This window comes from Gamsiella multidivaricata (assembly GCF_025024155.1).
Source record: "Gamsiella multidivaricata strain RSA 2152 chromosome Unknown BC939scaffold_143, whole genome shotgun sequence".
NCBI lineage: Eukaryota > Fungi > Mortierellomycota > Mortierellomycetes > Mortierellales > Mortierellaceae > Gamsiella > Gamsiella multidivaricata.
Genome location: NW_026251851.1, coordinates 37,499 through 49,884, shown reverse-complemented (window position 1 = coordinate 49,884; position 12,386 = coordinate 37,499). Strand labels below are relative to the sequence as shown.

Here is a 12,386-nt window from a genome sequence, read left to right as displayed (position 1 = left end):
GAGTCCGGGACAAGTGTCTTGCCAGATGTGGCTGGGACCATGATAGAATGGCTGCCCTCACCATTACCTAGGTCTACGTGTTGCTTTTTGTTTTTATGCTCAATGATGCCGCTATCGACCTCAGTCGGTCGTTGGTGAGGGTTTAGAGCTGCCTCAATGCCACCTGTCATGGCCATATTGCGTTGCACGGTTGGGTGCACTGGTAGGGGTAGTGATTTGTGGATAGGGATTGTGCGGTGTGTGTATGTATGTGCCCCCCAAACGTGGTAGGAAGGAAAGATTCCTCGGACTCACTACTTTTTTTTTTTTTTTTTTTTTTTTTTTTTTTTTTTTTTTTTATTAACATAAATCCCCATGAGCACAAGACGCATGGTCCGCAAAGGCCTTGAAGCCATAGATGCCTTCCATGCACGGCAGAGCCGCATCCCCTACCAACTATGTTGGCTTGAGGCGTCAAATTCATAACCCATGTCGCATAGCTAGCCTAACCTAACTCCTGCGTGACCTGTTGCGCGATACACGTCTCCTAATCCAGATCCAATGTTAATAAAGTTGTTTTTAAACCGAATAACCCCTCCATTATGTCCAACTTCCCTCGCCCCAAGCAATGCTGTAGCACCCTATAATCCGCGGTCCGTCTACCTTCCTGGATCTCCGTTGCAAGTAACCGTCTCCCTTTCAAATCAGAGAAATCACCAACACTACGTTGGTGTCCCCGATCACCGTTGCGTCCTCCGGCGCGTTTGCTCATGAAGGTGATTCCAACTGACTTTTCCCAGGCGACAGTGTCCTCGCATCGTTTGTTCCATATCTTGGTCCTGCCAAACTCTTCGATCCTGCTCACGAACTTTGTCACCATGATCGTCGCAATCCACTTGGTGGTGGTAAATAGCTGCTTCCAGGTCTCAATGAGTCCCGTTGGCACCAAACCTCGGTATAAGTCCTTGACCTCCCAATCTGCCTCACTCTCCGGCTCCTCTTCTTCCGCAACCCGATATGTCCCTCGCCTTTCCGCCGTCCCCTGAATCCACTGCATTGACTCCCAGATAGCCTTCGTTCCTGTTGCCGAGAAGTTGGGACAAGTCGCAGTGAAGGGCTTGTCCTTCCGTTCGGCCTCCTCTCTCTCCTGTTCCCATTTTCGCACTGCCTGTCTCCATGCACGATATCCATTCAACTCCACTTCCTCCACCGCGTCCCTCCACTCTTGTCGCTGGTCGCACAAGGTAGCTGAACAACGCCAAAGATGATCGTTCGTCTCTGGTTCCCTCTCACACCTACGACATATGTCCGTTTGGTAGGTATCTGGATGTCGTTTCTTCATCGCCTGCAATGTCGGCAAATCTCCATGCAGCTTCTTGATCCTGTGCGAACGTAAACGACAGTCTTCCAGGCTGGTGTATAAGCGCTTTGGTGGGTTGTTATCGTGTAAGATCCGTAGCGTGGGCGCCCATGCTACCGACCGCCAATCCTTGATGTAGGTCCTCGTTCGATGCTGCAATGTCCACTGATAATGGTGCCGTACCGCGGACTGCAACTTCAGTATCCTCCTCAAGTCCAGGTCTGCACTGTGTGTTGCAAACTGTGCGTGGCATTTCAAATCATGGTGCTGCGTTGCGTCTAGCCTCCATAGTCCTGTATCGATCCCATGTGCTGCCTTGGCAACAGTGTCTGCAGCCTCGTTGCCACGGTGTCCAGCATGTCCTCGTACCCAATGCACAGATATACCTTGTCCTTGTTGCAAGAAGGCATAATGCACCATCGCCCACCACTGTGCATCTGCAGATCTCAAACGCTGCCTTGCTGTTGCTGAATCCCGCTGCTGCACCAACTCCTTGAAATTGTTGACGACTGTGAGATTGTCGATGTAGATGTCGACGTTCTCTTCCCTTGGGCTGATAAGAATTGTTGCCAAGAGCCCACACATCTCTGCAATTGTTGACGACGCGTATCCCCCGACCCGTCCACTGAACGCCGTTGTGTAGGGACCACCATCCACAGAAACGACAACTCCGAATGCTGCACTGACCTGCTCTGTGCCGTTGTGAATCACTGACCCATCCGAGCAGAAGTGAAGCCTTCGATGTGTTTGCAAACGTCTCCTAGCTGTCCGAATTTGCTGGATTGTTGGTACCTGGAGCGCCAATCCCAGTAAATCTCGCTCAATTTCATCTGATACTGCCGGCAATGGTTGGCGAACAGGTGTCGTCATATTGTCCACCGCCTTGTGCGCATCCTCATGCAAGTGGTCTATACACGCCTCTGCATCCACATTCATATATCTACGATATAAATGGCGTCGTCTTCGTCGTTCTTCTCTGTATCGAGCCCGTCTCTCGATGTCCCGCAGGCGTCGTTGCTCCTCCTGCTGTTGCTTCTCCTGCTGCCGCTCCTCTTCCAGCTGCCGCTGTCGGTCACTCTCTTGCTGTTCTGCCCGCCGCCGCTCCTCTTCCAATTGTCGCTGTTGTTCCCGTGTTTGCTGTTCTGCCTGCTGCATTTGTTGCCGAAGGTGCCTCTGTACTACTTTCAGTTGTGCCCGCTTCTGTTTAATCCATTGTTGATCGAGTCTGTGCTCTTCTCTGTCGAAAGCACGGTCCAAGTCGTCTTGATCACGCAGTCGATTGCCTGTCATTTTTACCATAGCACGTCGAATGTATTCCTGCTTCCTTACGCTACGCTGGCTGAGCGTCTCTTGGACTCGCGGTGTGAAGAGCGCAGTTTCCGGATCCAAGTTGAGAATGTCCTGAGACGACAGCAAACCGTTGTTCTGCTCTCCATTGTCTTCCTCCAGTGGTGGTTGATCCATCGGTTGTTCTGCATTGTTATCTCCTCCGCCTTCGGACCTTTCCTCCTCACTCGCAGCTTCGTCGGGCACGCTGTCATCGTCGGCAGTCGCAGTATTCCCTACAGGTAGACGTAATACCGCCCTGTCTAAATTGTCAACTGGTGCTGGATGCACAGCGGCGGGCTGCTCATCTTCGTCCAAGCCATTTGGCGCCTGTGGCTCTTCCAGATCGGATGGTAATTCCTCCAGTAGCTCATCAATCCATTGTGCAGTAGCTTCCTGGACATAATCGCCCCCGTGCACGATCGCCTGCATTCCTCGGACTCACTACTGGGAGCAGGAGAGGGAAAGGCTGGTAGGAAATAAAGGATCTCTGAGAGGAAATAACAATTCATAAAGTTAGCAATATGTAGTATTAAATCTCAATGTGATATGCAACTATTTCCTAGTTGGTCCAGTGGTCAGGATTTGTCGCTCTCACCGACAAGGCCCGGGTTCGATCCCCGGACTGGGAATTAAATTTTAATTCGCCCGAACTTTTTTTCTGTGCTTCGCAACACGCGCAGAACTGTGACTGCCTCTCTAGATTAAAAAGAACTTTTAGTTTCGTAGGCGACGCTCCGCGCAATTTGATTCGCTGGCAGCGAAAAGAAAGATGATGATACCATCGCGTTGGAGAAAGACGCAATATGGCGATAGACTATGTGGCATGTTCAACCACGCAGACAAAGGGCACTGTTACTCCTTGGATGGTTCGTGTCCACTTCGTTACACTTCTCACACTTTGCGCTTAGGTAGATCGTGGGATGGATAAGGAAGCCATGGAAGGATGCAATTGTGCTGTTTTGCAGAGAGCTGTTGCCCCCACAAAAGAAAAGGATGCACGCTATGATGACTGCCGCTTAGAAATGCGCATGAACCAAGATATCTCAGTGTATTTGTCATGGTCAACGCAACTCAATTCAACTTGACGAGCTGTTCTTTGTTCGTTATCGCCAAAGAACATAGATCGGGGTACGTGGCTGCCATTGCGCATCTGGTTGCCCCTTGCATCCAATCTATATAACATCGCCGGAACTCCGTCGTTCCTTCTTCTTTTCTCCTTCCTTTTCTTTTTTCCTTCATTACTCTTCCAAACTCACCTTCATAGTTTATCTCTCCAATCCAATTCTCTCGTTCCTGCGATCTTCCTCACGCCCTCCTGCAGACTCTACTCTTTCATTCTCACTCCTCCGTCACACACACTCCTCACACTCCTCACACACTCGATCACAGATATATACTCTTCCGACATGCCAGAGTCAACAGTCAATAGCAAGCAGACATTCGCTCTTTCTGCAACATTCACCCCCGCCCACCTCAAGTTTATCAATGCCAAACTCGAGAAACTGTCGCCAGAAAAGATCATCGAATGGGCCATGATATCCCTCCCTGGCCTTATCCAGACCACTGCCTTCGGTCCTACCGGCCTCGTTATCCTCGACATGATCAATCGCATCCATATCGATCAGCAGGCCGCCGCCAATGTCCACCCCACGCCAGCCTCGTCTTCGGCCTCGGAGGACGATGATGAGGATGGTAGCCTTAGCCGCTTCAAAAAGTCTGGCTACAACACTCGTCGCCACCCTGTTCCCTTGATCTTCATCGATACCCTCTACCACTTCCAAGAGACCCTCGATTTGGCCCAGCGTGTCCAAGATCACTACAACATCCCTCTCAAGGTCTACAAGCCCCAAGACTGCGAGACGGCCGAGGATTTCGAGCATCTGCATGGTAAACAGCTCTGGGAGATGGATGAAGTCTCCTATGATTACCTCGTCAAGGTTGAGCCCGGCCGCCGCGCCTATCAAGAGTTGGGCGCCCAGGCTGTGATCTCCGGTCGCCGTCGTTCTCAAAAGGGTGACCGCTCTCAACTTGATATTCTTGAGGTAGAGCCAGGCACCGGTCTTCTTAAGCTGAATCCCTTAGCGACTTGGTCTTTCCAGCAGGTCTGGACTTATCTCCGCGCCTACCAAGTCCCATTTAATGCTCTTCTTGACCAGGGTTATCGCTCCATTGGCGACTGGCACTCGACCAAGCCTGCCTCGAATCCAGATGACGAGCGTTCTGGCCGTTGGGAGGGCAAACAGAAGACCGAGTGCGGACTCCATGTCGACTATTTTAAGATGAGGGCTGAGTTCCAGGCAACCCAAAAGAAGAAGCAGGCTCTGCTTGCAGCGCAGCAGGCGATCCAGCAGCGCCAACAAGAACAGCAACCTCAGCAGGTCGTCGAGGTCGCATAAAAATCGGCGATGATGGGTACTCAAGGCGCGATACGATAATCTAATAATCACCTCATTCCGTCACAATATGATTTATCATTGTCGCGTCTCTCTTCTTCCCCTTCATACCGATCACGTTTTTCTTTCACCGTGGATTCGCGTTCGTTTTGTACTTGTAGCCCTCCCCTCTCTTCCCCCGCTATTCTCAATGTCTACACTTTCAAGACGATAGTGCAGTTTAGACGGACCTCTTTATTCATTGTAAATATAGTTGCATTTTCCTCATTAAAAACAAAAAAACAAAAGGTGTTCCGATGTTAGATAACTAATGATGAGTTCTTTGTCGGCGCACTGCGGTGATAGGGGATTGACCATCCGGACATTCTGGAATCGAATCTGGCGACTGTATGCTTGCGGAGCAAACTATTGCCATCAGAACCAAATATGTGCAAACTGCGCCGTAATCGTTGCCATGAACATTGTTACTTCGCTAGGGACATATGCAAGTACGCAAGAGTGAATAGAAATACATCTAGAATAACATAGATCTCTCTAGTCAAGTGGATGAAATACTCGTGGCAGTTTCTGGACACGGGCTTCAGTCTCTCCAGACCCATCCACTCTCTTGTCGTCGCAGTCCTGTTCAGTTGACGCCAAAAGGATACGAGAGGGGGCCATAGAGTCTACCGGTTTGGAAGGCAAAATAGCCTTAGACATTTTTTCCAGATATCCAGAAGTCTTGTTCTTCAGAGTCTGCTCCAAATCTGGCGCACCGAGGTTCTCATTTGATCCTTCATGTATGGTTATTGGAGCCGTGCCATTACTGCTGTTGGCCTCCTTTGCTTCCTCCTCTTGCTCCACGACCGTCTTTGACCATTTATCTAGAAAAGGTGTCACGATATATAAGCAAAAGATAGTTGGTTATTGAATAATGCATTGCGTAATCAACGCCGTAAATTCAGGCTCTTGAATAGTGTAAGTGAGATGGAGACATCGGAAATCGACATTTTACCTGGTACAGACAGGAAGTATCGCTCCATCGCTTCTCTGAACCGTGTCTTGTACTGCTGTGGAGGGAGGACCGTGACATTATCTTTCGCGCCCCGGAGTGTCGTCTTACCCTTGGACTCGATTCTTTTGTACCATGTGTATGCTCCAATAAAATCTAGTGCCCACGAGGCCAGCAACAAAAGCACAAAGATGAGAATCTAAGGCTCCTTTTACCCTTGCTATGGCACCATTTCTTGCAATCTCTATGCCGTAACACTGACCGACAATGCCAACAACAAGTTCTTTGCGTTCGTCATCCACGCCAACCAGCAGCGAGTAGTCCATGATATTGGCTGCAGCCAAAAATTCTGTATCGTTCAGTAGAGACGCCCGGATAATCTTTTTCGAGTGTGAATGCAGAAGCAAAAGGGCCCTGTATCGGCCCTCAATAAAGTCTCCATCCCAAAGCGTCGTTGATCCACCACCGCCAGCATTCGATTTGCTTCCTGCGTGTCGATCCTGAATGCCTTTCAGATCAAAGGTCTAGAAAGAAATGTTAAATAAAACGTCAAATTTCTGTAAACCTCATCATCCTTGCATATTTCATTGCAAAACGTCCTGTCTACCGGCAGCAGTGAGTTCCTCTGTTCCTTACTCGGGTAATCTTTTGTTTGTAAAAAAGATGCTCCATGACCAGAACATCCATCTTCACAACCTGACCCGATTCGCCATTCTTAATCTTCAGCGAGTAAAAGCCAAAGATCTTTGCCAAAACCGTGGGCGCCTCGTGGGTCTTCTCCATGTAATCAAAGTACTTTGGTGCAAACTTCAGCAGCTCGTCCTTTTCAGCAATGTTCCAGCTGGAAATCATTTGTTTGATAACAAAGCGTTCATCTGTTTTTATCAAAAAAAGAAAGAACAGTTATTGTTAAAGTATGTTTCTATACGCTTCACTTGCAACCTACATATAGAGCTAGTGCATGACCGAGTACCCTTTGACTTGTAGAAGCTGCTCTTGCTCTTGCCGCCGTTAGCATTCCAGCTAGTGCATCTTGAGAGCGACTCAACATAGATCTGGTGGATACCGCATCGACGACGAAGCGTGTCAAACTCTGCTGCATAGTAGACAGTACATGAGAATGATGTCTTTCCATGAGAGAATCCTATAGCAAACAAAAGACTATGTCAGCGTTTCTGAAAAAGAAATATTTTGGCGCATAATACAGCACCAAAAATCAAATACTTACGAGCCTTGATATGAGGGTTTCCAATGCTTGAGTTTATGTCTCTTTCCGGTGATGGCGTCTCTTTGCTGCCACCATCGGTAGTGTCTGATATGAGCAGCTCCTTCTCTACCTTCTCGGCAGAAACACTGGAAGAATTGTAGCTCGAAAACCCATTACCAATCTTCTCCGATAAAGAGTTAAGACTTAAGCCCTTCATTGTACCACTCAGTCCAGATGTGAGGGATTGATAACCGAACGTGTGCTTTGACTTTCCTCCTGAGGTTGGGGTTGTTGAGCGACTCTCGGGTGGCGAAACAAAGAACGAGTTGGCTGAGGCCTTCTCCGAAGGCGTCGATAGCGGCGATGCAACTAGTGCCGGCGTCGAATTAGGAAGAGACATCATACTGAAGGGTCGCTTCTCAGATGCATCGGTCCTTCTGTCCGCAGTGTTCAAACCCAAGGTCGAATTTTTGCCATGCCGGCCACTTCCGAAATGAATTCCGATGGTGCTCCGTGGAGACATGGTGCCATTGGGGATAAGACTTGCAAAATCGACCTTTGAAATCTGCAAGAGTTTGACACTGGTCTGGTATCCATCCACCACAAGAAACGCGTCCTCCTCCTCGTCCTCCTCTTCATCATCACCGACGTTGCATCCACTCATCCGACTAGAGCCACTTCGGTTGTCGAGAGAGCTGCTAACCACTGTACTGCCATTGCTCTCGTTGATGCCGCATTTCCGTCCGAGAAGGGTCACGCTGCCATCTGATCGTGAAGTCTTTAGTGGTGTGCGCGTTGGGTTGAGAAAGCCCTCCATTCGGTAATCTTTTTTCGGCAGTGGTGGTGGTGATGGTTCCCTCTCTTCAGCATCGCTACCATCGCTATCTCTGTTGAGCATAGTCGACACCATACCAAGATAATCCCTGCAGCTATTTTTTTTTTTGGGGAGAATGTTTTCATATCAGAGAGGCTGAAACGACATAAAAAGAAGGACCTAGGAACGACATTCGATGCACGGCTGTTAACGTTACCTTAGAGTAGATGCAATTATTGAGCTTACTTCGTCCTCACGCAAAATAACAGGGGTTCCAGGGAAAGTATGCATTGAAGGTCGACTAGTAAAAATATACAGGTTAGCTTTTTTTTTTTTTTTTTTTTTTTTTTTTTTTTTTCAAGCATTCCCCAAGCCGAAGGTGAATTCACATACATGACATAGTCTGGCAATGCCCACTCAATCGAGCCCTTGTCTTTCGATTGTAGTGCCTCAGGGTAATGTTCATTTTGCCAGGTCTCCATGGAGCGCATGGTTCTCTTGACGTAATCCCTGAATCGGTTGCGAAGTTCGTTCAATCGAGGAAGTGAGACGTGTTTGAGTTGGTCGTACAAATCGAATTCGTCTGCCTTCCATCGCTCACCCAGCTCATCCAGACAATCCAACGCGACCTTTTGAGCTGGGTCCTTTGCCACAGCAGGGGCCGATGCTTTACTGGTCCTGTTGCTGGTCTGCTTGGATATAGATTTGGTCTCTCCGAGGTGCTCCTCCATGGCAACGACAATTTTCTTGCAAGACTCATAAAAGTGCATTATCTCAAGTCGAACGGTGTCTAGGATATTCGCCTGCTCAGCCTCTGCGAGGTAGTCGCCGTTAACCGAAACAGAGAGTGTGCTGGCGCGCGGAGAGGACCCTATTGTGGACGAATATGAAGTTGAATAATGGTGCCTGTCGTCGTCCATGTCACCAGGGTTGAATCGTGGCATCGCAGGATAGTCCTCGTGGACTTGCAGTCTTGATATCCGCATCTCAAACAAATCGATACTCTCGAACTCAAACGTCACCACAAGTTCACGGTAGAAGAAGCACCGGGCGATAGCATCCTTATTCAGAGCATGGCCGCAAAGAGGCCGCGGACCGGGCGTAAAGTGCTGACCATATAGAAGCAGCTCTAGATATTTTCCAAAGGAATACAATCGAGCTGGCCGCGATAGCTCTCTCGATTTCGTCTTTGCCTTGCACATCTTGCATCTGGTCCACACGGCAATCGTCCTGTTGTTGGCTAAAAAGGGTGCGAACTCTTCTAAATCAAAATCTGTGGCGGAATCAATTCGGGGCTGCTCCACCGTAATGTTGATTCTGGCCTCGCCATGCGTATAAGTTGAAATGTGCTCGAGTCGCTTGTGGCCACATGTCTTGTCGAGACAATCCGAGTTGGCTCGCTTGCAAATGTACTCAATCATCTCACCGAGACCCATGTCTTCATAGAGCCCTGCCTTACGGTAATAGTCGACCGTTATCAAGTTGGGTGGGTTGCATGGCGCCGCAGCCGTCGCAGACCAGTAGTACGAGTATGAAAACGTAATGGATTGGTGGTTGAATATCCCCTGAAGCGAGTTGCTATTGGTCATGAGATGGTCCAGTCCGGCTCTAGAGTCGGCAGGCAGCCGGTTTGACTTTGGCAGTTTGTTGTTATTGTGGACGCTGATCGACGTTGTTCCAAAGCGCGTGAGCTGACTGCCGCCAGCGATGTTCGCCTGATTCAAGCGATTGCCAAAGCCGATTTTTTTCGCGACGAACTCCACGTCTTCCCACGTGTATGACTTCCTCTTTGAGTCTGGCCCAACAACCTCCTCGTCCCGCAGGCGAAGCAAGAGGTAGGGCGGAGGGAAGGTGATTTCCGGCGAAACGGATATGATGGCCTTTTCCACCTGCTGGATAATTTTTGCGAATCGATGGCTCTGGTAGCTCTGAAGATCCTCAGCCATTCCAAAGTCGTTGGCGATGCTTGACCTGTTGTTCTGCCCTAAGCCATTGGTGAGATACCCGCTTCCAGAAGCAGTATCCAGATCCTGGGCCAGCTGTGTTGTTCCCTTCTTGTACTTCGCGGGTAAAGTGCCACGGGACAACCATCCAAAGAACATGGATCCTTTAGACGCTCGCTTCGAATCGCTGAGAGTGGTTGGTTGTGAATTTGTGGGTGATTTGCTGTACTTGGCGTCCGCTTCGTGAGCCGCAGAGATGTCTGGTCTAGGAGCGTTGTGGTCGCGCATGAGGTAGGCTTCTAGGTGCAAGGAGCACAGTGCAAAGACCAGGAGTTCCAGGATCTTTTCAGCCTTTGGCAAATCCTCCAATCCGGCAGCAAGCGAGATAGTACCTCCAAGAGGAATTATGGGTCGCCCTCCCTTAGGCGCTATTAATGATAAACAATGCCAAAGATATCGGTAAACAAGAAGCTCTGATGTAGATGCTGTAGAGACGTATTGACGAGAAAATCCAAAGGGAGACCATGGCGGCATACTGTGGTGACATACGTCTCCTTCGCTCTGTGATAGATTGCTCTTCCAGCAAGAGAGGCTCTCCCTCGAATCGACCAGCGGTGAATGAGCATTCCTGGGTAGAGCTGATGTTCTTGACAAGGCGAATACTGTAGTTGAAGGCAGGCTTGCTTTTGGCATCCTTGTCCTTGTCCTTGTCCTTGTTCTCGCCATTGTCTTTGACCTCCGCTTGTTCTTTATTCATGTCTGGCTTCACTATGCCTGACGCTATTGCCGTGGTAGCAATGCTTGCCAGGCCATTGGTGCCGTCGTTTTGATCCGCTCGAGCTACTTTATGTGCCGCCTCGATCTGTTGCCATGCATTGGCTGCATTCACGGCAAGGACGTGGACAAGATCCATGAAAAGCCGCTGCCAGAGGATCTCTGGCTCGAGATAGGAGCTCGCTATAGACTGGCGAGCGATAGCCCGCAAATGCTGGAAGGACCGTTGGTCCAGAGAGACCATGACCTGCTGCTGTCGTTTAGCGATGGCCATTGATGTTGCTATTGCTGGCGTTGCTGAGGAAGAGGCTGGGGCTGGTATATCAGTTCCTGTTCTTGATCCTGGTGGTGGTAGTGAAGCGACGCCAGTGAGTGCCGTTGATGTAGGTGTTCCTGTTGACTCTGATAGGGTTGGCGTGGGCGCTCTGGAGGGATGCCTTGGGATTGCAGCAGCAGCGACAGCTTTTGAAGCTGACATAGAAGAGAAGGCGGCCGAGGAGAGGAGTGAAGAGAAGATGCTTGTGAGAGTGTTGACTGGTGGCGTATCTGGATGTGCTGATTGCGGCAGTTTTGACTGTTCCGCTGTCTGCGACTGAGGCTGTGCTTGTGCAAATGTCTGTGCTTGCAGCGCCTTTTCCGCACCGGATACAGGGATAGGCGGCAATGGCTTTGAAGACGCCATTGAGGTCATCGGGGCCGCAGCGGTCGTAGTTGCAATTACAGTCTTTGTGATGCCGCTGTTTCTTTGATACTTGGTTTGTCTTCCTGAGTGCAGTCGTCCTGAGCCTGTTCTTTGTCTCCAGTTCTTTTATGAGTCCTGATTGCTGTGTGAGCTGTATTGTCCTGTTGTCTTTCTTGTCTTATCTTGACTGGAAGAAAGAAAAAAGTAAATTATGACTAGGAACAAGAAAGAAGAGGAGGGTAGCAGATAGGCAAACAGGTACTCCTTCTAATGAGACGGTCAGACTGCCAGACACTACTGAACTGCAAAGCAATGCATGAAGCGTGAAGTGTGCGGTCAATCGGATGCACAGGACGTATCTGAAGTGCTTCTAAGCGCGTATCGAGGAGGCGGCCGAAAAAAAGAGAAAAGAAAAAAAGAGGAATGACAATGACAATTTCAATGAGCATGACCATGATAACGACAAGTGTGTCATTGTTGTTTTCTTGCGTTGGCTCTTGAGAGCAATGGGGAGGAGGACGGGGAGGAGGGTGGTGTTACAAACATGCGCGTGCTCAGTGGCATAAACAGGAGTTAGCCAATTTTTAGGGGCAACCACTGTTAGTCTGCTACTCAGCACTGCCTCCTCGTCTTCCAATAGCCCTGTTCCCGATGTTGGCCAGCAGCCACCGAGGGTACGCAGGATTTGATATTAGGTTTTGGGGTTGTGCCTGTATAAAAGGAGGATCGAAGCCAGCGGTCTTTTGTTCCTTGTTCCAGTTGAACAAGAAGGCCGTTGTGCTGATCACTTGCTACAAGTACCCTTTTGCTTAGATATATCAATAATGAATTATGGTTCCAGTTGAACAAGAAGACCGTTGTGCTGATCACTTGCTACAGTGTGCGTAGTTGTGGGTTAGACTGTTGTATTCAGT

General features: G+C 49.3%; 2 protein-coding genes and 1 non-coding gene across 3 annotated transcripts; 2 read left to right on the top strand and 1 right to left on the bottom strand.

The window, feature by feature from the left end:
* The first annotated feature begins 3,225 nt into the window (after positions 1 to 3,225).
* BC939DRAFT_t192 lies at positions 3,226 to 3,297 on the top strand. The gene has a single exon. It is a non-coding gene; the product is annotated as a tRNA-Glu (tRNA).
* Positions 3,298 to 3,908: 611 nt separating this feature from the next.
* On the top strand, positions 3,909 to 5,291 carry BC939DRAFT_470487 (Phosphoadenosine phosphosulfate reductase family-domain-containing protein). Its single transcript, XM_051558122.1, has one exon. The coding sequence runs from the start codon at positions 4,075 to 4,077 to the stop codon at positions 5,062 to 5,064; it is 990 nt and encodes a 329-aa protein (XP_051406158.1). The 5' UTR covers positions 3,909 to 4,074; the 3' UTR covers positions 5,065 to 5,291.
* Positions 5,292 to 5,595: 304 nt separating this feature from the next.
* On the bottom strand, positions 5,596 to 11,481 carry BC939DRAFT_508659 (uncharacterized protein; the record flags this gene model as incomplete). Its single annotated transcript, XM_051561028.1, has 9 exons — positions 5,596 to 5,924; positions 6,056 to 6,208; positions 6,315 to 6,576; positions 6,689 to 6,927; positions 7,026 to 7,196; positions 7,281 to 8,188; positions 8,291 to 8,374; positions 8,467 to 10,444; positions 10,566 to 11,481. 9 exons carry the CDS (start codon positions 11,479 to 11,481, stop codon positions 5,596 to 5,598), a joined length of 5,040 nt encoding a protein of 1,679 aa, XP_051406157.1.
* Positions 11,482 to 12,386: the final 905 nt, after the last annotated feature.

What these genes read in the sequence shown, in the direction of transcription:
- BC939DRAFT_470487 (XM_051558122.1), top strand. Translation starts at nt 4,075, where the DNA reads ATGCCAGAGTCAACAGTCAATAGCAAGCAGACATTCGCTCTTTCTGCA.